Below are 25214 nucleotides of genomic sequence, written 5' to 3' on the forward strand. Positions count from 1 at the left end.
GAGCAGGGCTTTGGGAGTTGGCCTGTGTGCTTCTGCTCTTGGTTCTGGCAGTGTGGGTGTTGCTGGCAGTGATTTTGCAAGCAGCTGGGCAGTGCTGCGACACAGTGTCACTGTGCTGCTACAGAAACAACCCAGTTTGTAGACTGGCGGTTCGTGCAGAAAGCAGCTGGCAGACTGAAAGCAAGGCAAGACGCTGGGTGTCACATCCCAGGCCCGTGCTGGCTCAGCATCGTGATCTTGCTAGCCCGGGAATGGTGATTCACGATCTGCGTGCAGCCGTGCCTTGGACTGGCTCAGGTCTGGGCCGTTACCTGCCCCAGCAGCATGTGGATGGGTGCAACAAGCTCATCTTCACCATGGTGACTCTCACCTTGGTCCCACCAGATTTGGCTGGTGAGAGGCTGCTGTGTCCTGGCCAGGTGCAAGCAATGCAAGGGCTGATGTGCAGGTCTGTATCCCAGACTTACTTCAAGCATGATGCTCTGTAACCTGCGGATTTGCATGAGCAAGGAAATGAAGTTGTATGCACACAATCTTTAGACTTATCGTGGGCTTACATTTCAGGTAAGGTTACATCTCCACTGTACGATGTGGTTTGGTGCTGGAGATGCCTGTGCTCACCCCGCAGGAGTGGGTTTCAGTGCACGGGACAGGCTCACACCATGCAGATGGCAGCTGTGGTGCAGAGCACAGCTCAGTCTGTTCCAGCCTTCGCCTTGGCGGTGCTATGGGCCCACTCTTCACGGCACCACAGGCTTTTCCCCCCACTGGTAGGGCAGGGTGTCCCAGAGCCGCTGCAACAGTACTTTTCTGTTGCTGTTTCCATGCCCTTCTCATGCTATTGTCGTCGCCTTGTGCCTGCAGCCATGATATTGTGGGCATGGTGGGTGCTCGTGAGAACCCCCCCCCTTCCTGCTGTCCCTGCCTTGTTGTGGGCTTTTTGGTTTGTGCTAGAGATGACCAAAGCAAGTGAACAGCATTGCAGGTGATGGTCACTTAAATACCTGATTACATTAGCCAAGAATATATGTGCACAGGAACTTAAGTCACTGGGCAACACTTGCACCTGATTAGCATGCACTAATTATCACCATCATCTTCAGCCATCACCTTTATCCTTGCTTGGGAAGAGCTCCCAGAGGAGGATACTTGCCTGGGACCTGTTGTTGCTTGTCCAGGCTTGCCATGAGCTGGGGAAAGTTTTCTATCTCTATTAATCTGTTCTTTAAGCAAAAAGATAGGTGAGATTTTGTAGGCAGGCTGAAGTCTTGGACTTGTGCTGTGAGGAGAGGTGTGCTGGTCTCCGGGCAGCTCTGTGCTGTTCCCAGCTTGGCAACTGCTGCCCAGCATTGTCCCAAGGAATCTACCTTACTGCTGGGTGCTGTCATGTTCTGCTCCCACTGAAATAGTTTTTGACAAGATGTCGGGTGAAGTACGGTGGTTCGCGTATTGCTGTGCACACCCTCCCTATAGGCAAATCCTAGGGAGTGCCATCACCTGCGGCAGCCGACACTACAGCTGCCTGCAGCCTCCTGTGTTTGCGTACAAGCGGAGAACCCTGGCTAACTCTGTTCTGGGCAATGGGGAGCAAGAAGTTTACGCAGCGTCACGGCAAATACTGTATTTCCAGTAAGAGAGGATCTTGATTCCTCTCTATTTTTGATAGAATGAGCCACAGGATGTCACCTTCAGTATAACCATAAACCGGTTGAAACATGTACCTAATCTAACTATCCACTCTGTTCCTTAACCTAAACGCATTTTTAAGTGCATCTGGCAGCCTACATGAACAGTGGAAAATACAGGACTGCAAGAAGTCCTCGTCAATATACTATGTAGGCTACTGATGACTTAATTCCCCTCCCACCCTTTCTGCAGTCTCTGCTGTACAGGGCTGGTTTGTGCTGCTCGGGCAGCATTGCTTTCAGACTCAGCAAGCTGCTCACTAGAGGGGCAGGGGCAGCCACCGTGTTTGGGGAAAAGGCATTCACTGCTGAAACTGCATGGAAATAGCTGTTGCAGCTTAAACTCAACCCTGGTTTAATCCAAATTAATTTGTATGCACAGACAAGCAATAGGAGTTTTCCTTGTTTCCTTGTTGCATTTTGCTTATTTCATAATTAGGCTGGACACGGGGACGGTTGGGCAATGTCCTGGTCTCTGTTAACTGCCACATCGCTACAGCATGTGGGCACTCCTCCGCAGCCTCTAAGAGCGTAATGTTTATACCGTAACGCTTTGTGTTGACACGTCACATGCATGTTGCAACTCCTCTGAGTTTCAGGGTTCATTGAAATACCAGTATTAATTGTGGAAAGTTAGTCACGCAAACCAACCTGGAAGAGGAAGCTTTTTGAACCAGCCGTTTCATAATTGCCTGTGTTTTGTAAGTGCTTAGTTCTGTGATGCTGGAGGAGTGCTGTGATGCTCTGTGGTGCTGCGATCCTTGCGTACACGGGTGTCTGAGCACCAGAAAGTGCATTGAAAAGAAACTGCAAGTGGGAGCAGTACTGTGGCCTGGTGCTCAGGGTGAGTGGGTGCTCAGGTGCCTCGGAGAGGTGCCAGGGAGCTGGGAGCTGCTTTAGAAGAACTGGGGGCACCCTTGGGAGCCAAGCACCCTCAGTTCCTATCCTTCATCAGGGCAAGGTAATGTGGGGAGCAGAGCATCACTCTTTCAGTAGATGAGAGCAAGGGACACTGTTGGGAAAGGGCACTTCGGAGCAGAAATGGTCGCTATAGTACTCACCGTGTGCCATTGAGCCATGCTTCGTCTCTTGCTGAGAAGAGCTTGTAGCTGTCAGCAGAAGAGCGGGCAAAGCTCAGGGGTTTATCTACACAGCTTCCTTAGAGAAGGAAAGAAATGCAACTGTGTCGAATAAATTTGTTAACCAGGACATTTGTGAGTCACTTAAAAATTGTGGCGTTTTTGATGTTGTTTCTAAATCCAAGGAAAGCCCAGAAAAACAAATTTTCAGATGTCCACATTCCTCTTAGAGGTTGAAATGAAAGAGCTAACTTCCAGCAAAACCCAGCTGAAAGCGGCTGCTCTTGGGGTACAGAAACCTCACTCTCTCTTGGAGGAAAGGCCTGGTTTTCCAGGCGTGTGTGGCCAGTGCTGTGCTGTTCACAGACCATTGTGGTACCTTCTGAAAGCAGCTCCTCCAGACAGTGTCGTTCCCAGGCTAAGGAGGCTATGAAGAGCTTTTTCTCTGTGCTGGAGCACTGAAGCACGCAGAGCAATGCTTCCTAGGGGTGAGCTCTGTGCCTGCTGGAGGTGTTGCAATGTCTGTTGTGTGAAAAAGAAACCATTCATAGACGGAGCGACTTCCTGGAGTCTGTCACCCTGCCCTATCCGTTTTGAGTTTCTTCCAGGTATTGCCTTTAACTAAAAGTGCGACTAGATTTCTGTGGTAGTGTTGTGCTAGTCAGAATGGATAACTTTCCCAAAACTGCTATTTTTAGGATATTTTTAGAGGCATGGGGTAGACTTAAAGATGACTAGAAAAAGAATATATAGATATATAGAGAAATGATAGTGGCACTTACATACTCTCAACCTTAATTACTTCAATAGATTTTTTTGGTAGTATTTTGTGGAGAATTTCAGAAATTTCTCCAGCATGTATTGCACTCTGTGCTTTGTAGGTCTCCTGTTACAGATGACATTTTGGGGTCTCTTTGTATACTCATTGGCCAATTGTTCTGAAAAAAATATGTTAAAATAATATTTTTTGCTTTCCAGTGTTAAATTAGTCTGTTGTTTCTGTGATGCTTCTGTGATTTATTTTATTTATATTTTAGTTTGGTGCGTACTGACAGTCTAAAAAAAATAAATTAAAAAATCACATTGGTGAAAGCTAAATTATGTTGAAATATGTGCAGATTTAAGGGTAAGGCAGCACATGGTTGGAATTTCCTAAAGAGCCTGAAAATATCACCACCTTGCGTCACGTTACATTCATTCTGTAAATACCCAAAGGCAAATATTTTGCTCGCTCACGGAGAAGAGGGATGCTATCTGTATTGTCCCTAATCTCTGTCATAGCTGGAATCTCACATTGCTGGGCTTTTTGTAGCTATATTTTGCTGCTGTGAAGTAGTGGCTGCTTTCAGAAGGCACAGCAAGTGGGGTGCTTGTGTGGAGCTTGGTCGGGGTTCGGTCGGTGCTCCCATGACTCTGTCCGGAGTTCGTGTGATGTCCGGCTCACCATCGGAAAATGGAGAGTGGTGGCTGGACTGGAGGGACAGATGAAAACTAATGGAAACGGGGTGGGAGGTGGTTGGAGAGATGTAAGAAAGTAGGTTTGTTCAGCTAATCACAAAGAGGGAGAGGTATTCGTGGCTGCTGAGGAAGCGCTGGTAGGCAGCTGAATCCCCAGCTTGGTGATTCTTGATTTGCAGGGGGTCAGTTCAGAACCCAGGATAACATCTGAAAAGCATCTTTGAAGACTGCCAGTAACTGAATTTGGAAGGCAAAACTTGCGCAAAGAGGAAGGTTGGGAGGGCTGGGGGCTTGGGGTTTCTATTTGAGTGTTTGCTGTAGGCTTCCTGCATAAACACTGCCCAGCCTCGGAGCACCTCCAGCAGTGCGTACAAGTGGGGATAGTGTTTCTGCTCCTTCAAGAGTGCGGCCAGTGGAAATGAGTTAATCCTTGTATGAACAACATCAAGACAGTGGCCACACCAGAACAGACTGAAATAGCTAAACTCCACCTTTGTCTTTGAAAAGGTTCAGATGAAGTGATCTTCTGCACTGAGCAAGCTAAGCGGACGTTCGCAGGACGCAGGAGCTGCCGTCTTCCCACTGTATGCAGTACACACAGTAAAACTTAGTAATTTGGTGTCTAGTCCTTTTCGTTGTGTCCAATTTTTACAATTGTCGGAGAAGCAAACGGATGTGCTGGTGCACTTGCACATGTGGTGATACAAACATACATGCCAGTGTAGAACGGTGCTGAGCTGTAGTATAGCGACAGGCTTCCTATTGCTGATTGTTTGCACCCCCTCCTCTTCTGAGCTGTACTTGCTTGCTGTAGCGGGTGCGAAATCAAGCGTACTGCTCCTGGCCGCCTCCAGCTGCGTGCATTTGTCTATCAGCTCTCACCGAGCTCTGCTCACGATGTAGGACTTGTGTAATAGAAATTAAGAGAGTCGAGGCCATTCATCTACTGTGGCTGTGGGCAGAGAACAAAAAGGGTATTTGTACAGTGAAATGGCACTGAATGTTCTACACCACTGTTTTATTTTAAGTTAACGGAGCAGAGGGCACAGAAATAACATAAATGGGAACAATAATGTGTGTTACCATGCTTCTAACTCCATTTAGCCTTCTTTGTAAATATTTTGTGGTTCATGTGTGTTTTAAAGAAAGGAGGGAAAATTCTCCTGCCTTTCTACCCTTGTTTGAGGAAGGGGACAGGCAGTACTTTGTGGTTGGCTCTACTGTTGCTGTGGATGGATGAATAGCTCTGCATTTTGCTTGTCACCTGACAAGCTGGTTTATATTTAGGTTAGGAGAGAAAGAGTGCAATTCTGAGAGCTGCATTTTCACTTTTGCAACAGCCAGACCATGTGTGCTGAGTTATCAGAATGAGGTTTTAATTGTTTGCTCTTATAGTACTGCTGTGTCAAACATGCATTCCTTGAAAGCAAGGCACCCAAAGGAGAGGTCTTTTGAAATCTGAGGAGACTTCTTCCATACCGGCCAGCACAGCAGGTCTTTTTGGAGGAAAAGGAACTTTGGAAAATCTTGTCCCTTTGGTGTTACCATCTCAGTCTCAGATGAACGCTGTGCCATGACGCTGGGCAGGTCATTAGCTCATGGGTGGCAAAGGCCATCTGTATTTGAAACACCATACCTAAAGCTGTGGTTTTGTTTTCAGCTGAGTTGTTGCCGTTGAGAACAGCGTGGATTGCTCAAGCTGGTACGCAAGGGAACGTGACTATCCACTTCTACCTTTTCAGCACCCTGAGCAATTAAACAAAAAAGCCTTTGTTCCCTGGTGACTTCATTCTTAAGAGGCCTTTTTAATTTTAGTCCTCGGTTTCAGGAAGAAATAATGGGAATTTGTCATTGACAAGAAGGCTGCATCTCTCAAATGTCATGTGAAGGATCCACTCCATAATTCATGGGCTAGGGAGCGTGGGTGTCAAAAGGAGGGTGCATAATGGGTATGAGAGATTTCAAGTCAATGAAACTATTGGTCTTAAAGGCAGCTTTTCTTGCCTTCATGATATTTTCTTGACCCAGATCACCACACTTTTTGCTGATTCATCCAGATATCCAGATATTTTTAGGTTTTAAGAGTGTGGTGGATTATTGGTTATTTTTGCACAGTTTATTCCCTTTATTCCAGGATGGGGACTTGCACAGCAATATCACAGTAGTCCTGATTGATTTATCTTTTTTCTATCCCTGTTACACCTGTAAGCCATGCCTTTGTGTATGTAGAAGTGCTGCTGTTTCTTACCAATCCTTCTCTTTCCATGGATTCTGTGAGTTTTGCTTGTGTGATGAGACACGTATTGCTGTTGGTATGCTGAGAAAGGGACCTTCTCCTGCCTCTGCTATAAGATGTGAATAAGAGTAAATCTGCCGAGCTGCTGGGGGTCTGAATGCAAGTGTGGACTATTGGCTTCCTAGTTGCTGGAAGATTGTAGTAGACTCAGAGCTACCAAAGGGGACTGCTGGGTCTGCCAGGTCTCTGCAGGCTGGGGGAGTCACCTCCTCATGGTCAGTCACTGCCTCCCAGTTTTGTCTGTGTTCCAGTCCTTGGCAAAGTAAATCAATTGCCTGACTCTGTCTGAAGTGAATTAAGGAGCACTTGTACAATTTCTTCCTGCAGTCAAGCTGAAGGTGTTACGAGCTCTGTCAGAGCTGTGCTAATAGCTGAGCAGCAGCAACGACGTTAGTTAGCATTGGTGATTGCACAGCAGGACTAACCTCCAGCAGTGGAGGCACAGCCTTTACTTCGCATTTCACAGAAACTTTAAGGTTGGAAAAGGCCTTCAAGATCATCAAGTCCACCCATCAACCCAACACCACCATGCCCCCTATACCATGTCCCGAAAACGTATATTTTTTGAATACTTCCAGTGATGGTGGCTCCACCACCTCCCTGGGCAGAATTATCTTCTGGCATTTCTTGTTCTAGTGTTTCTTTCTTGTAATGCGTGTTTGTGTGCAGCTGCAGGAGGCTCCTCTGTGCTGTCAGTGGTCAAACCCCATCTGTTGGGGAACCGTGTGGGGCACACCAATACCTACTGTTAGGGCTGAGCTTTGCCTCTGTGGGTGATGCAGGAGTAAGCAAGTACGTGTTAGTTGTGGAGTAATCTGTTTTCAGTGGAGCTTCGTAGTATGGCTTACAAAAGCTGTGAGATTTAAAAATAAACTTAAAAAAATGAACTCACTGACACAGAGGAGGAGCTACTGGTGCAACTGTGCCTATGTATATGTCTGCAGGAAGTGAGTCATATTCTTAGCAAATCATCAGCTGAAGAATTTGTGACTTTTATGACAATTCACATTTTCGGCTCAGATCTCTTCTTCTCTTTAGGTTTTTCTCAGGCATCAGGAATGTCTTCTGAGACCACTTCATCTGCCTCACAGCAGTCCCCCACCTCTCCACCCTCACCCAGTTCTCTCCATCTGCCTGAAAACCGCAGGGTGAGAGATCGCTCCCCGTCACCCATGAGAGGGTACCTCATCCCCAGCCCTCTGCCCACCCGACGGACCAGGACGTTTTCAGCGTGAGTACCGGGAAACCTGCGTTTCATAGACACAGTGAAACGATTGCCTTTGGGCGGAATGATCAGCCCCCTACTGAGGTGAAGGGAGTTGGGGGCTGGGGGGGTCTATTGTATCTGGAAGATGCTTTAGTATTTTACTCTTATCTCTTCTCTAATAAATTCTGATGCCACTAGACTTTTAGTCCACATTGCCTTTAACATGCTCTGTTTGCATAAAGGATGTTCAAAGTCTTTTACACTCTTTAAGACCAGAGTTTTAGAGGGAGGGGAAAACACACTGAGATTTTTCAAAAGTTTTTTGTCTGAAGCTTTGCTTTGCTTCAGACACTGGGTTGTGGCTTGTGGGACCAGTTCCTGTTGGTGTTTCTTCATCAGCTCCACCTCCTCCTTTGGCATGACCTCTCTTCTCACCACCCCTGAAGCACTGGACCAGACCTCAATGGAGGTTTTAGTTCTTTCACTCCTGACACCTGTGCTACCATCAGCTAGGTTACATTTTAGGGATGGTCCATGACCCTGTCACTTTTCAGAGGACTTGTTTCCTTTTCCTATTCAGCTTTCATATAGTCCATCTTGAGACTGCTCAAATACACCTGTAAAAGGATATGTTGGTTTTCAAGGTATGAACCCAGATCTCCTTGATTCTCTAAGATTATATGAGATTTTCCATAAAATGAGACGAGGTTTGTTGCTATTTGTAGTTATTTGAGGTAGTGATCTTACAGCAGAACTGGCTTTCCCTGAGCTTTCCTGTGGTGCCGTACAGGCTCCTGGGACCCCCCTACCCAAAGGGGACTCCAGAGGATGGTGTTGCAAGGTTTGGCCATTGCAAAAAAATTCCTGGTGCCTGTGATGGGCCTCACAGTGAGGTGCTGACCTGCAGAAGGCAATGTGGGCTCCTTTGTTAATCTCAGTGGCCTTTGAATCAGGGTCTGAGGGTATAATGTGAAGCCGTGGTCAATCCGTTGCACTTCTGTCACAGTCGTGCAATTATTTCTGTGTAAGAGAGGTCTGGTCTCAGACAATTTGTTGAATTGGCATTCACCGACAATGCCAAGTTGAAACACTGTGGAAGTAAGATCTCAAACCTGCAGCTAGCCTATTTTGTGCTGCCTAATCTAGTTGGCATGCTTTTTCCTTTTTGTGTCTTGCTGCTTTGCTTTTTGTTACCTAGCTCTTTTCTTCAAGAGTTATCCATGTGGATTTAAATAGCATCAATCTCAATGATGCTTTGTATTATTACCTCTGTATTCAAAATGAAGAAAAAAAAAAACAGCAGCAGTAGAAGAAAAAAATTTTATGTTGTCAGTTCCAAAAGCCTTCAAATGCCCTAAACTTTGTAATGTAAGTAGATTGCTATAGGGAACATAATTGACTTGATAATTTGGGCTGCCCTTGAAAACCCATTCCAAGCTAGCGTGCCTCAGCACTGTGTTAATAATGATCTCTTTGTAATTCTTCTCACATGTTAATCCTAGTCTGGTTCTTACAAAACTGAAGAATTTGTTACTTGGCTTCCACAGTTCTTTAATGTCCTGGCTGAAACCAGGTCATCTAATCATTAATTAGTGTTGGAATCTTACTGTATTTGTTTGCCCTGAAAATCAAACTAGCTCTAAATTTTTATTATTTTTTTTTTTCTAGTGTCCTCTTTGAACGAGAGGAGCTCTAGGTGAGCTCTTGGCCCCACAGCTGTATGGAAAAGATGAATGTGACAGGCAGTGGCTTATTATTCAGTGGGATTATTTAATTTTGGTTCATCACAAATGTGGGTCCTTATTCCCTACAGTGCTTTGTCTCCTTGAAAGATGCAGCTGAACTTTAATGGCTTATTTAAGGCAGTGAGTGCTTTTCTGTGTAACAAGCACTTGTGGGGTCAGGTGTGTCGACAGCTTTACAGAGCTGTTTTAATGGAGATTTTTTCTTTCTTTAACACTCTCAACTGTATTTCTCTAGTGTTAGTTTAACTAAAGGAGCAGAGCTGCTACCAGATTTTTTAATGATTTTTATTTAGACTTGAGTAAACTTAAAACATTTGGGAAAATGATGTCAAAATTACCATGACGCATGTAACCAAATGGCAATGCAATCACTTACTGAGTTTGAAGAATTGCACTGAAATCCTCTTCTAACATGGAAGCAACCTACTGGATAGTTGTGGCATGAGAAGGTCCTGATCTAGAAACTGCTCTGTGTAAACCCCGTAAGATGTCTAAAACAGTTGGCTTCATTAATGAAAGTATTTGAATGACTTTGGATCCCTGGAGATTCAATTCAGCATATTTGATGAGAGAAAAGGATTTAATCATGCAGTTTTCAGGATGGGTCATAGTTCATGGAAGTTGTTTTTCTTGATGGCAGTAAGTCATCCTAAAGGTTTGTCTTCAAATCTGTCTCATTTTAAAATGCAGGTCCCGTGGCAGTGGAGGAGGTCAGTCTTGAGTCTTGGTGTTAGGCATACCAGTTAGGCTTTGTAGCCTGCTGGAGTCATTTGGAGATGAAATATTGACATCACTGGATCCTCGTCTGGCAGGATACTGCTAGGCATGCATGCAGAATGCATGTGTGTACATGTACATACATATACGCGTACACATTTATACATGTCTTTATGCACTGCATTCTCTTGACACTACATGCACACACTTACTGTTAAGTTTGCGAAAGCGCATACAACACCTAGGTGCACATTGGTACTCCCGAACTCATGAAAGGTATAAGATGCTTACATTTAGTATAGTGTCTAAAATAAAATCTGGCAGGATGATACAGCAGATGGATTCAGTATGGCAACTGATGGATTATAATGCTAGCAAACATCTTCGTCATCTTTATCTCCCTTAGAAAGGCTACAGGCAAAACATGCGCGCTGTATGAAACCGAGTATTAAGCAGATGCTACAGAGGAGTAGCATCTCACCCTGGGAGTGAGTATTTGGACCTTTGTGCCCGTTTGTTTAGTGTGCTCTGGCTGACACACCTGTAAGCTGTCGCATCCATGCTCAGCAATGAACTGCTCTTTTTGCGCTTTCTTTTGCAGAACTGTGAGAGCATCAGAGGGTCCCATCTACAAAGGCGTCTGTAAATTCTTCTGCCGCTCCAAAGGCCATGGCTTCATTACCCCTGCAGATGGAGGGCCCGACATCTTTGTACACATCTCTGAGTAAGTCATCTGGGTGGCTGAGGAAGGCTGGAGCTTTGGTTTGCCTTAATTACTGAATGCCTTTGATGTTTTAGATACAAGAGTGGTTTATAATCTGTCGCCCTTACCTCAGCAAAGAGGAGTTATGCAGGTGTTATTGGCAGCGATAGATTATGCTTCTCTTTTCCTGTATTACTATAAATCTGTTGAGTTAAAAACTAGAAGATGATCCTGTCAAATGTCTTAGAATAAGCTGTGCAGTTTCACCCAGACCCAGAAACGTGCATTTACCTGAAGCAAATCATCTATGCAGTATCCAGTTTTAATTTAAAGATTTATAACACTGAGAATTCACTACTTTTCCTTTGCACTGCTCGTACCATTATTAAACTAAAGGTTAATTACCTTTGCTGTTAAGAAAAGTCATACTTTATTACTTCCTTCAATTTATCTAGCTTCAGTTTCAAGCAATTACGGCTAAAGCTTTCTCTCTAAAGGGTTCATTAGTACCTCTGCTTTTTTGCCTTGAACATGCTGACAACGATCACCTCTGAGTCTACCTTTTGATAAACTAAACAGATTAAGCTTTTCAAGTCCCTCTCTGAGAATTTTTTCTCCAGTCTAAAACAGTCTTTCCAGTCTCTTTTCTAAGTGTGCTGTAGAATTTAAATATCATTTTAAAACAATACCCTACACATACTTTTAGTATATGAAGATAAAATCTCCTCCAGATTCCTGCTCTGTTTCTCTTTCTGTACATCCCATAATCGCATCAGCCCTTTCCTCCCTAGTCTTTTGCCAAGTTGCTTATCTGCTCTGAGCTCTGCATCCTTTGCCATGTCAGAGTTTGGTGCAGTCCTGGGTACAATCTGGCATCCCTGACAGCAGTGTTTGCATTCCTTGTTCCTAGATGTATGACTTCCTATTTGGTTGCCCTGTAGCACATCTTACTTGAATAGGCGCTGCCTGCCAAGGGATCCAGATCATGCTCCATCACTGCACTTTGTTGTTTATTGCTTGGCTAATCTGCAAGGTTTAATAGACAATTTTGTACTTGTTTCTAGATTGAGATGTTGACCAGCATCGGGGCTGAAACTGGTCTCTGAGCACGTTTATTAAGATTGCTCAGCATTTATTCTCCAATAACCTATTTTAGAACTATCACCAGTTTTTAGACTACCTGTTGCTTACAGTGTTGATGCTGTATAATCCTTATTTGTTGTTTGGGGTGGTTATTCAGTGATAAGTCAACAAAAGCCTTACCAAAGTTGCACGTTGCCCCAGATATCTCTCCTGCTTGTGTGTGTAGCACGTGTCATTGACGAAGGAGCACACTGGCCTTTTTCCAGTTTTCTGAAATGTTGCTGCATGATGGATGGTGGCAAGCCAAAGCTTTTTAGGACTTGTGGGTACAAATGGGCTGAGTGGTCTGACTTGTATTCAACCCAAGGAAATGTTACTTAATATCATCTTTTTTTTTTTTTCATCTGATACAAATGCACAATTTCTCCTTATTTCCTGTACAATTTAAAAATAACATTTCTTATAGCACAATTTAAAAACTTTACTGTGAACATCTAGTCTGACCTCTACAGTTACTGGTCAGCAAAGATTAGTTAAAACAGCCCTCTCACAGAAACATGAATTCTCAGCCTTCTAATGAATTCTTTTTAAAGAACTGTCTATTTTCAATCTTGTTTTTTTCCTCTACATTTTCTCTTCCAATTAGTTTGGTAAATTTTTTTCAGTTATATGAAATTAATCCTTTTGAAACCCTAGAGATATCCTTTTGATTGGGACTGCCCTTCGTTTGTCTATACAAAATGTGAACTAATCTTTCAGATGTTTCCCAATTCGCAGCCTATGGGCCATCACATCTTTCTCTCTAGGCCAAAACGCCAGCACTTGATTCTGGGTACACTATGTGCTCCTGCCCTCAGTCCCCCTCCAATCAGCTATAGTTCTTAGAAGCTCCAGTGATGTTTTTCTGTTTGGCTATTTAAGGCTCCCATATGTCTCCTATACTGAAATGTTTTATGACATTGTCAGAAACATTTTTTGTCTGCAGTGATTTTGGTGGTCTGTGCGAGAGGCCTCCTGCACTCATGGGCTGTGCTAGTTGGCGTATCGATCCGATACGCTTTTGAAATGCTTTGACTATGAGCCATCAACAAGCTATATTTGAGTAATTGTGCCCTGAATGTGCGTGCCACCCTTCCCTTTCTTCCACCCACTCAATCTATCTTAAAAACACTATTGAACGAGTCACCACGGTTGTGGGAGTTCATGGGCAGTCACACTTCTTGATGTATTTTCAGCATGTTTATTTTGCTGCCGCGTGTCAGGTTCTCTGCTCTTACCGTTACCCAGCTGTGCCCTCAGACCACCCCTGCCTGGGAAAGCTGGAGCGGATGAAGGATGAGAGGAGGAGAGCTGCTGTGTGGGCAGGGGGTGATGGACTCTGACCTGCTCAGGTACAATATTCAGCCTGAGCTCCGGCTTCCCAGGTCTCAACTTAGTGCCCTACCTGCTGGACCAGGCTGCTACTCTTCGTTGCCAGTTACTTCAATCTAATGCTCACACAGGTGGGGAACTGTCTCCCTATGCTGTACTGCAGTACGCTGCGGTCTTTGTCCAGGACGGCAGCTCTCCTGAGTTTACTGTAGATGAGAAGATCGGTGGGGACCTCCTCTCCCCTGTCCGCTGCTGCAAGGTGCCTGTGCCTTTCTGGCAGATGTTTTACCCAACGCACTCTTAACAGTTCGAGTGCTGGGGATCCACTGCCTTCCCTGGAAATCTCTTCCTGCAATTAGCAGACCTGGCTCTTAATTGTTTCTGGTATTTAACTGTCATCTCCTTTGCTTTCAATATGGCCCTTTACTCCTCCTTCCATCTCCACAGTGGGTAATTGCCTTTCCTCTTTTAAGACTATCATTTATGTGTTCAAAGACTGTTTTCCTTGCTCTTTCAGAAACATTTTAGCAACATTAGTTCATACAAATTTTGTAGGACTGAAGGATGTGCTTTATGCAACTTTTCTAGGCCCAGCTCTGCTCCTTTGAAGCCAACAGGATTTTTTTCTACTGAACCAGGACTGGGCCACTGTTTCAGATTTTTCTTCTGTAGGTACTGCCTCAGAACTTAAATTCAAAAATAGCTGATGTTTCTGCCTCAACCTGTTAGTAAAAGGTGCTATTATTGAAGTACTGAAGGTTTCAGCACATTGTGTTCTTTAATTGTTCTTTAATTACTCTGAGTGTATTTGAATTGTTGGAAACACAGCTTTTAGTGCTAAGAGGGTGATGGTATTGCCGTCAATTCTGATGCAAGGCAGCACTGCAAAGACGAATTAATAATGTCTTTCATTTCTGTTTCTTTCACAGTGAATTAGGAACATTGCTCTTTATTAATGGGAATTGCTTATTGCAGCAACATTCTGTAACTATCACGGTAGCTGAGGGGACTCCAATGACTCTGGTTTGCACAGAGTGAGTTTTGAGCTACTGCTTACATTTATCACGTGATTCTTTTCTACCTATTTTACTCAGTTAAACCTGAATGTGAGAGAGACATCAATCTGTTCACTCTCTCGGTGTGGTATAGGCATGTACTTGTGAAATGGAAGAGGATTGTTTCTTCTGAATTAGTCTGCCTGAAAGCTAGGATTTCGGTAATGTGGATAAAATGATACGCCAGTTTGGATTTGGCAAGATAGACTGTTCCTCTGTGTTCATCACTAAGCTGTGATGATTAGTGAAGGTTTTGAGCATTGGGGCCAGCTGCCTATCTTGCGGATTAGTATGATTTTAGACATAAAAATTTAATTTGAGGAATTAAATTATTTTCTTCCCTAAGCTTTGGGGAGCTGTAAGGTTACACTTCAATGAAAATGTCTTCCATAAAATGGGATGTCTGTTTCCCATAGCTTTCCATTTATTTTTCTAAGATAGTAACACTTAGCATGGCGTTTCCATTTCCATAAGTGAGCGTTAGCCTAAAAATAAGGTCAAATGTATGTGGCATTCAAAAACTTCTTCACTTGGCATCTGCAAAAGTTTCAATTTCAGTATCTCTGCGAGAGTTTAAGGTGAAAGTGGGCATGTGGACATGTTTTATGAGTGGAACTTGCAGCAAAGCTGTGTTACTGTGGGGCTGGACTTCTCAGGTGTGGGTAGATAGACAATGTAAGAAATGCCAGTTTGAAGTGCAGGTTCTAAAGGTGGTTTTTTGTGTCTGTTTTAACAAGTGGCTCTGAAGACTGCAGAGAAGATTTGGCTTGGGTTTTGGTAACACTTGTGTGGAGCCAGTTCTCCTTTTTAACTGATGAGGTACAAATGTGCAAAACTGTACAATTAACCAGCGCAGCCTGGAGTTCTCTGGAAATGCTGACACTGGTAGGTAGCATTTCCTTTTAAGCTGTCCTCATGCGGCAGGTAGAGGCACGGTGGTCGCAGCTTCCTGGCAGCACTCGTGTCACCTTCTTGGGTCAGTCTGCAGGTAAAGCATCTGCAGCTGAAACCCTACACCACACCTGCAACAACATGGGTGCTCGAGATGGGCAGATTAGAGCCATCTCATGCATACCAACCTGGGCGGCCGTTCCTTCCTGCAGACGTGTGGCCTGGCGCAGTGAGAAAGCCATCACACGTCTGGCCAAAGGCGCCAGCCACAGGCTCACTGCTGCTTCCTGCATTGCGTGCACAGTGAGTCCTGCTTCCTTGTGTTTATTGCAAACAGTTCTCAAGTTGGTATAAACAATTGTGCTAGGAAAATGTTACGGCTGGTTGCGTGTGGTGAGGTTTTGTTTTTCTTAGTTTCATACTTGACCCTTGTCCAGAACAGAAAACAAAATGTGCTTGCTAGTCGTGAGTGTAAAACCCTAGCTGGCAAGCATGGCGATGGAGGAGTTGCTGAGATGGTAATTCCAGATAATGTTTCTGGAAAGCTGGAAGCAAAGGCAAATTCATTTGCCTGGAGTGAAACTCTTTAAAAAAAGCCCTTAATTACATTTTTAATAGTGGCATGTACTGTTAATGCTTTCATTTCCACCAGCCTGTATCATGATCCACCGTCACCAAATTGATGGTGTTATTGTAGCATCAGTGCTGAGAACTGTATCCTTCTTGGTATCTTACCTGCTCTGCTGCTGTTCCATAGCGGGAGTAAGTCAGTCATCATAAATACAAGCTGGTTTGGCCGTTACTGAAATGTAACGGCTCTGGTGGCTTCGGTTTCACCCTCTTGCCACTCTTCCTGTAGACACGGCATGTTTCTGGAGAGCAGGTGGGGAATCCCTGCAGCGCTGGTGGCTGAGGTCACCCCGCCTTGTGCTGGGGGTGACTGTCTGTGCAGGCAGGTTCCTATCTGCTCGCCTTCCACAGTGGGGTCCTGAGGGCACAGACCAGGGGGAACGGGGGGAGGTGGGGTGTGTGTGCCTGTAGCGGCAGATCAAATGATGTGCTTTAGAGCACTGTGTAAGAACCCCGCTCTTCTGCTTTCCCACTGTATTTTGGAGTGTGCACATGATTGATACTCATTTACTCTCTGGGCTTTTGCATTTGACTGGGATTTGACCTGAAGCCTGTGTACCTGCCAAGGGCAAGGCAAGGAGGTAGTTCACCAGAGAGCAGTGACGAATGAATGACCGTGCTCTTTTGACTTTTTAAAGATTTTGTTTTGCAAAAGCAGCTGATTTAATGGAACAGAAAAAATGTGCAGTGCTTGTGGGTTTTCTGCAGTTTGCTAGTGCTTGGCTCTGAAAGGGAAAATGCTGCATTGCAGAGAGGCCTTCAGGGTGTCCTTCAGGTTGGATTCCTGACCCCATGCTTAATGATGGCTTTGGAGAATTGCCCCTATACTTCCCCTGGGACGTTGACACGCTGCCCTTGGGTCCCTGGAGAGATCCCGAGTTTGCTGCACTTTGCATGTGTGTTGTGTTGTGATCTCAGGAGATTATGCTTCTAGTGCCTGTAACTCAGGAGTACTGAACAGAACAGAAGTGGTCTCTCAGTGGGCTCCCAGGTGGGGATATGGTCCTGTTCTGCTGTTGCACCTCCATTTCTGGCTGTGCTGGAGATGTACTATCAGCTGCATCTTCCTGCAGGGAGGAACCAGCTGTGCCCTTGCTGCTCTCCGGCTGCCTTGGACCTTTTCAGGTCCATGGAGAGATCATCTTTTCACGCTCCTTCCTTTCTTCTGAGTTTCTGCCAGATCACTGTGCTTAATGCAAAGCATTAATGCCACATCTCTTCTGGCTCTTCTGTGATGCTGTTCTTCTGGTGGAGTGTAACAATATAGGTTGGAGATTAACTGATAATTATAAACAAATGAGAGCTGAATCTGAGCTGAGAGAACGAACCTTTCTGGCCTCTCTGCCTTTTCTGTGAACTATCAGCAAAATATTTTCTCCTGGCTGCAACCGACTGCTCTGAGGCTGCTGGAAAGCCAAATCTGAGCTTTCTGATTTCCTTCAAAATACTTAAAGCACTTGACTTAACCTTTGTCACACTTTGTAACCAAAGGGTGCTTTGGGCTGCACACTTCCTTCCTGATGTGCTCCCTTTCTGGTGCCTTGCTGCATCTGTTGAAGCGTCTGGGGTGAGGAGGCAGCAGAATACCAGATCTTACTTGAAAGGAGTTTGGAAATGAATAGGACATGGATAGCCTTTTCCTAAGGCTTTCCCACCCGCCCCCAGTTGGCTCAGAAAACTCATGTTGCACAGGTGCATGCAGGGTAGCTAGCTTGGCATGGTTGTGATTGTAGCAAAACCTTCCCAGAATCTCCACTTAAATGATATAAACCATAATAGGTCAAAGCCAAGACTTACACTCTACCTGCAAGCAGGGCAGTGGGTGTTGAAGATGACTGTGGCCACCCGACGATGGAGGTTCTTTGTGGTTAGTAAGCACAGAACATAACTGCCCTGGACTTTGGTTTCAAGATGCAAATAGTTGGTATTGTTGTGACAGGATCCAAGCTGGATGCTTGCAGGAACAGGCATCTTCTGTACCTCAGACCAAGTCCACATATGTATCCTTGGAAACTTCTGCCTCTTGTGATCAGCTGTTTCTTCCTCATGGTGCATGGTGTGCTATCTGCTGTTGAACTAGCTGCAGAAAGTAGATATAGAACCATAGCTATCCCTGAACGTGGATTCAAACCCTAGAGATTTGAGCAACCTGATCTAGTTGATGTCCCTGCTCACTGCAGAGGAGTTGGACTAGATGACCTTTAAAGGTCCCTTCCAACCCAAACTATTCTATGATTCTATGATCTCAGAAGACAACTGGGCAAGAGGATGATATATCCACTGTACTGGGAGGGAAGTGCAGCTTCTGTCCTAGACAAGGCAGCTCCCTTCTGCAATGGCACAGAGACCAGGGCAATCCTGTAGTGGAGACTTTGGATATTAACAGCTGTGATTCTTCAGTCTCTGGACCTCTTTCACACTTGTCTGTCCCAGTTACAAGTGTGACTGGTGAGTGAGAGGCAGCTCTTCTTCTGCTTTGCCTGCCAGCTGGCTTGATAAGGTCATTGCTGGCTTTGCTGATGAATGCTGGAGCTGTCATTTTACCCTGGGATTGCATAGGAGGGCATTAAGGATTAGTTACTCATAATAGTTCATTACTTTGTCATGCCCGGCTGCTTAATAAAAGTATGGGTTTCCTGGGAGGTGTGTTGAGGTGTTAAATGAGCTTTAAGAGGCCCACAAGATAATACAGCCCACTGATCCGTGGGAAGCGGCTACGTGGCTGTGATCCATGGCAGGCTTGTTGACCAGCAAGGCTCTGAATTCACTGAAAACTCGTGCTCAAAAATGTTTCCATGTGACTTCGTCTTTGTCCCAAGAGGTTTAACTAGATCCCTGGAATATGAATAGCAGCTGTGAGAAGGAAGAACTAGAACATTCCTTATTTAGGTAATTTCCTAATAACCTCCAAGTTCCCTAAAAATAGTGCAGGATAAAATGCTCCACCGTACCAGACTGGCGCTGAGCTGGGAAATGGGAGTTGCTAGATAATCTAAAACTCGCTCTATTGTGTCTCGCTCTGACACTAACATCAGGAAATCATTTCCTGTTTTTAGCATAATTTGTTGAAGTGTCTTAAAGTTCCTGGATACATAGATAGCCATTATTTTGAATAGAACATGTATACCAATGTCTTAAATAGCAGTGAAAATCTCCATCTTCTTCTAGATCAACATTTAATGTATAGTTAGAGTAAAAAACAGAGATCTAAAAATATTTATTCAATATATAACATCAAAAAAGTCCATGTTTAACTTCCTCTACCAAATTATCCAGGTAACTCAAATTGTATATAGAGTGGCTGTTGTAGGCTGAATCTGTTCCAAGATCTCTGTTTACTTTCTCTGATCTTTTCCAGTTTCCCTCCCAGCGCTTAAGGCAATTGCTTCCTGATGGAGGATCTTCCTGCAGCTTTGTGTGGGGCTCTGCCCCCAGTGCCGTACCATCTCGTTGCCTTTCAAGTGCCATTATATTGTTCTTCTTGCCACCACCAGAAGTACTGCACAATCTGGATGATATTTGTTCCTCCTTCTAAGCACCACATAGCGATAACAATGCTGGAGTAAGTCTGCATCTGTCCCAGAAGCAGCATTTGGTGGGCAAACACTGTGCTGGAAACACTGTTCACAAACGGGTTTACTCAGGCTGCAAACTAAGACCTTTGTCCTCTTGCTTTTCATGTGCACTGAGGGCAATGAGTTAATAATCTCATATTCTGTAGGCACCAAGAGTAACTGATAATGAGAAGGGTGCAGGAAAGAAAAGAATCAGACGATCTGTTTAAAGGCCAAAAGCAGAAAATTAAATTTGAGCTGTTTGTGTGGCCACAACCTTTTTACACAGCTGTGCAAAGGACAGGCTCGGTCTTGATGAGGTAAGGTCACCTCAACAAGCAAGGAAAAAAATAAGACAAATGGGGGATGAGAAGGAGCCATGCTGGGGTTGAATGAGGTTTTATCACAAGCTTCAGTCTCTTGTAGTGTCAGTTTGGATAAGGAAGGAAACCAAGAAAGGATCTGATGCTGTAAGCATAATGCTTGGTCTTGTAAGAAGTGCTTGCTAATGGAGAAGGGTGTACCTTTCTGGGTAATGCTTAGGGCTGTGCAGATTTGGGGGCTAATGTGATCTGTTTAGTAGAAGGAACAGGAGTAATTAACCTCATGATTCAAGCGTAAGAAATTTGGGTCAGCAAATGTTTTGGTTTGTTTCATTTTGTTTCCCTGTGCAGACCAGGGGCTGTAGACAGTACCCCAGCCAGTCATGTAACAAGGGCTGAGGAATGCAGTGGCTCTCAGTGACAGCTGAGAGTGTGGTTTCCAGTCTGGTCTAGTCCCTTTGCTTCTCCTCTCCCTGACTGCAGCCTGTCATATGACAAGCATACTGTTTCTGTGTGTGTGCTGACTCACTTTTTCAGAATTTCTTGGAAAAACAGGACCCACTTTGGTTACCAATGCACCTACAACCCCTTTCTTACCAGAACCCATCATGGTATATATTCATATTTCAATTTTAAACCAAACTCACCCCAACAAAGCACCCATTGTTCTTTAGCACTCAAGCTGTTGTTCTTCCTCGCTTGAATTTGAAGATTCATGTGATATCTAATTTACCTGTGTTTTTCAGGAGCTTAAAACAGTGCCTTTGTGTATTGGCACGTCTTTGCTGCTTCAGGAGACTCTGTGAATCCACTTTTCCTTCTACGTTAGCCATACCGACTGATATCTTTCGCAGATTTCAAGTGTTTATTTAGCTAACTGTGTCTCTTCCTGTTTTACAGGAGCTTTTAAAGAACATGTAAGGTTCTTGTTCGTTTAAAAAAAACTTTCAGTCAAACATGAGATCGCTTCCTGGGCAGGGCATCCGTTTCATTTGATGCCTGCAAAGTGGTGACTCTGAGTTCACCGCGCGCCGTGCGTATTCATCCTCTGTGCCAGAATCGAAGGCAATACCTGGGGCCGTGGAGATGCTGCTTTAGTTCCAGCCGCACGTAACTGCTCTGCTTATGCTCCCTGAAACACTGTCTGCAGCTGGTCCCAGTGCTTGAGGCCACTTAAAGAAACATGTTTCATTACGACTTGTTCCAGTGGCTCAGCTGTACTTGAGTGAGTGTAGACTTTCCGCTTCGGTTCATATTGTCTATGTTCATTACATCTGAGCTGGGAAATGTTTGTGCTCACTGTGTTTTGCTAGTCCCATGTTCCTTTGTATAGATAAAATGTCTGTGCTGTATCGCCTTCCACTAAAAGATGCTACCCTGCTCAGGTGGGATTCACATCCTGCATGGGTTGTGTTGTGAGTTGGCAATGTGGTTTTAACTCAATAGCAACAACTTTTTTGTCAACAAGGGATCATTCAAGAGATTGAAGGGGAAAAGGTAACATCATTTTTTTACACAGCATTCCTATTTTCACTCACGGTTTGACGCTCTCTTGTGTCTCTTCTTGAGGCTTGATGTCCACTGTCAGGCTCTGAGACAGTGCAAGTAGCATCTTCTCATCTGTCAGGCTCTGAGAAAGTACAAGTAGCATCTTCTCATTCTTTCTTGAAATCCTCTGTTTCAAAGTCAGGGTAAGCTGCAGAGAATTTGCAAATTCCTTTGGCAATAAGAAGGTTAAACTAATGTCTTTGCCTGAAAGGACAGTAAATATTTGGTGTGAAAACTCCTTCACACCTGAAGAAATCTTAAACCTGTTAGAAATGGGGGGAAAAGGGGTATAAATTAAGGCAATAACTGAAGAGGACAGCTGTAGCAAGAGTCTAGATGTGGCAGCTTGAACATAGTCTGACCAGTGTGATACAGGGCTGGGCTGACAGGTTGGCCTGGAGACTTTGGAAGTAAATAAAGGTCAGTTGGATCAACCTGGATGGGGAGGAAGGGGCTGTTAGGTCTGATGAAGGAGGCTTTGTCTTGACTTTATTGTAAATATTTTTTCTGCAAATATTTTTTTCTGCCTTCGATTTACTGCCATTTGCACCGGCGCTGCTCTAAGAGTTCAGCTTAGGACATGCTCTCCTGGGTCTGATTCCCATACTCACAGGCAGCTCTTGCGTAGGGGTTTAGCCCAGGGAAGTAATGTCTGAAGGACTTGTGAAACACACTTGAAACTGTGAAACACACTTGAAACTGTGAAACACACTTGAAACTGTGTGTTTCAAACCACAGGCTTTGGGACTGCCTTTAACTCCCAGTACCAGGTTTTAGATCTGTATTTAGATATGGGAGCATTTTCAATATCATGTTGATACAATCACTTGGCAAACAATGATTTTTCTTCTGAATTTCCCATGGGAGAAGTTGTAATTATGGGTCAGTTTTAGCTTCCCCTTACATGCCTGCTTACCCCATCTCATCCCTGAGTACAGGGTGCTTCTGCTCAGCTACCAGCTTCCTGGGCAGCAGTTGGAATACACAAGTCAGAGGGGAGCAGAAGCTGAAGCGATTTTGTAGAACTGCGGGGAGAAGCAAAATCTGGTGTGAAGTTACAACTGGCGATAAGGGCCAGTATATTTACCTCCTATCAGTCCTGCCAGTCTTTCCTGCAATAGGAAAGCCATAACAATAATGGGTCACTAGATGAGAGTGGATACAAAGGGCACTACTAAAATTTTAGATCCCTGTAATTAACAGAAACATTTGCGGGGCAAAATTCCTGGGTGATGTGAGTACACTCCCAGTATGGTCTCAGTGAAGGCAAGTAACAAACGCAACAGTGCGTGCCAAGTTTCTGACCGAAAAGACTTTTTTTTTTTTTTTTTCCCCCTGAACCCAAATCTTGCCTCCAGTGCAATATGCGTACACAACCAAGTCATGCCAGTTAGGCATCCAGTAGAATTTATAATTAATGTTTATCTGTTCACAAATACAAATGCTGCTGAGAAACACTGAAAAACCCCCTCAAACCACAAGAAATGTAGAACCTAGGTTGTCAGAGAAGGGGAACCTGAGCCTGTGTAGGTAAATTTAAAGAAAGGTGAAGTAGCATCACTGTAACGCAGGTTGGAAGGCATCTCTGCCCGTCTTCATTGGCGCATGCTGGGATTTTTATTAAAAAGCACTAATCTTGAACACAGCGGTAGATGTGAGGAAGGCTGTTACCCGTTACAGTTCTCTGTTTCATCCGTACATAGTTCTGGACAGAAGGTGACAGCCCTTTTGCCATTTCCCACTGTTTCCAGGTAAGGACTTGGCACGCAGTAACAAATGCACAGTGCAAGTCCTCCAGCATCCCGCATCATCACACTGGTGGAAGATAGGTAGGAGGGAGTGACTCTTGGAAACCTTCCTAAGTGCTGGATGCTGGAGGAAAGCTTCTGCAGTGTAACGTGTCAGGGTCACAGAACTTTCTTTCTTATTTCACAGCAAGTAATTTTGAAGTATTCCGCACTGTGTCTTACTTGGGTTCTTTTTTTGTTCTGTTATGGTGGAGTAACCAAAAGGTAAAAGTTAAAGTCAATGACTGGCAAGATACAATCCTTTCAAAAAAAAAAGAAAAAAAGAGGGGGGGGGAGCTTCAAAAGCATGAGAGAAGGGGGAGGGAAGATCAATTTCCTATAGTTTAAAAAAACAAACCCCCAAAACGAAGTGCCAAACAGTGTCAGCCCTGCCCTCTAGTGCTGCCAGCGCATAAGAGGTGGTTGCATGGTTCACAGCAATGTTGTCCAAGCTGGTTATTTTTTAAGGCATATTAGAGTGTGGGGCTGGTTTGTTTGTTTGGGTTTTTTTAGGGGGGTGGTAGTGTTTGTAGTGTTCTCACAGGATTTTGCTACAAGACAACCAAAATCAGCCTCAAGCTTTGGGGATGATGGATGGGCTCTGTAAAAAAAACTGAAGTATATTGAGCACCTAAGATAATCATTATGATAAAAACTTAAACAAGCTGCAAAAGAGTAAGACTTAGTTTTTATGTCATTTATGATTAACTGAAGCTTCCCCTCCACAGTATTGAAGGCGAGTATGTTCCTGTGGCAGGTGACGAGGTCACCTACAAGATGTGCACCATCCCTCCGAAGAATGAGAAGCTTCAGGCAGTGGAGGTGGTGATTACCCATCTCGCTCCTGGAACCAAGCACGAGACCTGGTCGGGGCACGTCATCAGTTCCTGAGGAGTCCTGGAGGGAGCGCGGCCGCTGCCTGCATGGTCACTGCTCAACAACTGGCTGCAGGGGACCTGTCCTAAGAGTATTTTACATATTGTGTGGGAGGAAATACTGCATTGTTAATAAACCAGAAGCAGGCCAAAATTACCATTTTTACAGCTGGCCTGGGGAAAAAAAAAGGCAATTCAAATGCTAATGAAAAAAATCTAGCGTAATGTGTTTACAAAAAGTGTATTTTAAAGAGACCTAGTTTGTGGGCTTGGTGGAGGGAGGGAGGTTTGGTTTTTCTTTTATCTTGTGAACTGATTACAGTAAAGGCCCAAGGGAATGGGGGAGAGGTTTGAAGGAGAGCTCTTCTAGCGCAGATGGCCGTAGCAGAGGCATGACTTGGAGGCCCTGGGGGTGCCTGAGCACTGTGTTCCCTTGAGGTGTAAGGTTTGGAGTACACTTAACTGCTGGTAACAGTGCCTGAATGCCTTGGCTTGAGAGAGAGAGGTGTTCATTGCTGCAGATATGTTTTCCTCCTGGAAGGAAGTTCACAAACAGAGCAGCTGCTGCAGGGTGGAAAATCTCCATCTGGTGGTTACGCTCCAATGGCCAGGCTGGGTGCCTTTCAGGTGCACCATTTGTGAACGGCATGTCTGCCTATGTGTGGAATATTGTGGTTTTAAAGCCTGGATTGTTTGTGAATTTACTTAGGTGCCTTGATGGTTGATTAGCAACAGATTTTATAGGTCAGTATTAAAAAAAACAAAACAAAACAAAAAAAAACCCACACAAAAAAAAACCAAACCAAAATTTTAAAAAATTACTTCGAGGTAAGTGGTAGAAAGCTGTAGAGTAGTGGATATTCATAGCCTCTGACTGTGTCTGAATTTAGACAAAGCTGAAGATTACCTTCTTGATTGCATGTCGTTGAATGTCTGCTATGGTATTTCACTGGGCAGGCAGAATAACTGTACTTCTGAAAAGCAAGTTATATGCTGTTTAGATGACCATGTATAAAATACTGTGCGAGTTACTTAATAGACTCAGCTGTCTCAGTGAAGTAGATTCTGCAGCTGTTTCCCTGGAAAACTTGCTTGGTAGGATGTGATATGGTCACCCTTGCCCTGACTCTTCTCTGCCTGCAAGATTTCCTGTAGTGATAGTGCAACTAAATGAGTTCTGTTCCTATTTGCCGTCCGCATCTTTTTT

The 25214-nt window shown here is 44.4% G+C and overlaps 1 protein-coding gene across 1 annotated transcript; it reads left to right on the forward strand.

The window, feature by feature from the left end:
* Window positions 1-7571: 7571 nt before the first annotated feature.
* LOC104624375 (calcium-regulated heat stable protein 1-like) lies at window positions 7572-24182 on the forward strand. The gene is made up of 3 exons (XM_010291728.1): window positions 7572-7749; window positions 10789-10911; window positions 23861-24182. Exons 1-3 carry the CDS (start codon window positions 7577-7579, stop codon window positions 24021-24023), a joined length of 459 nt encoding a protein of 152 aa, XP_010290030.1. The 5' UTR covers window positions 7572-7576; the 3' UTR covers window positions 24024-24182.
* The last annotated feature ends 1032 nt before the right edge of the window (window positions 24183-25214 follow it).

Source organism: Phaethon lepturus, unplaced genomic scaffold (genome assembly GCF_000687285.1).
Source record: "Phaethon lepturus isolate BGI_N335 unplaced genomic scaffold, ASM68728v1 scaffold13207, whole genome shotgun sequence".
NCBI classification, from domain to species: domain Eukaryota; kingdom Metazoa; phylum Chordata; class Aves; order Phaethontiformes; family Phaethontidae; genus Phaethon; species Phaethon lepturus.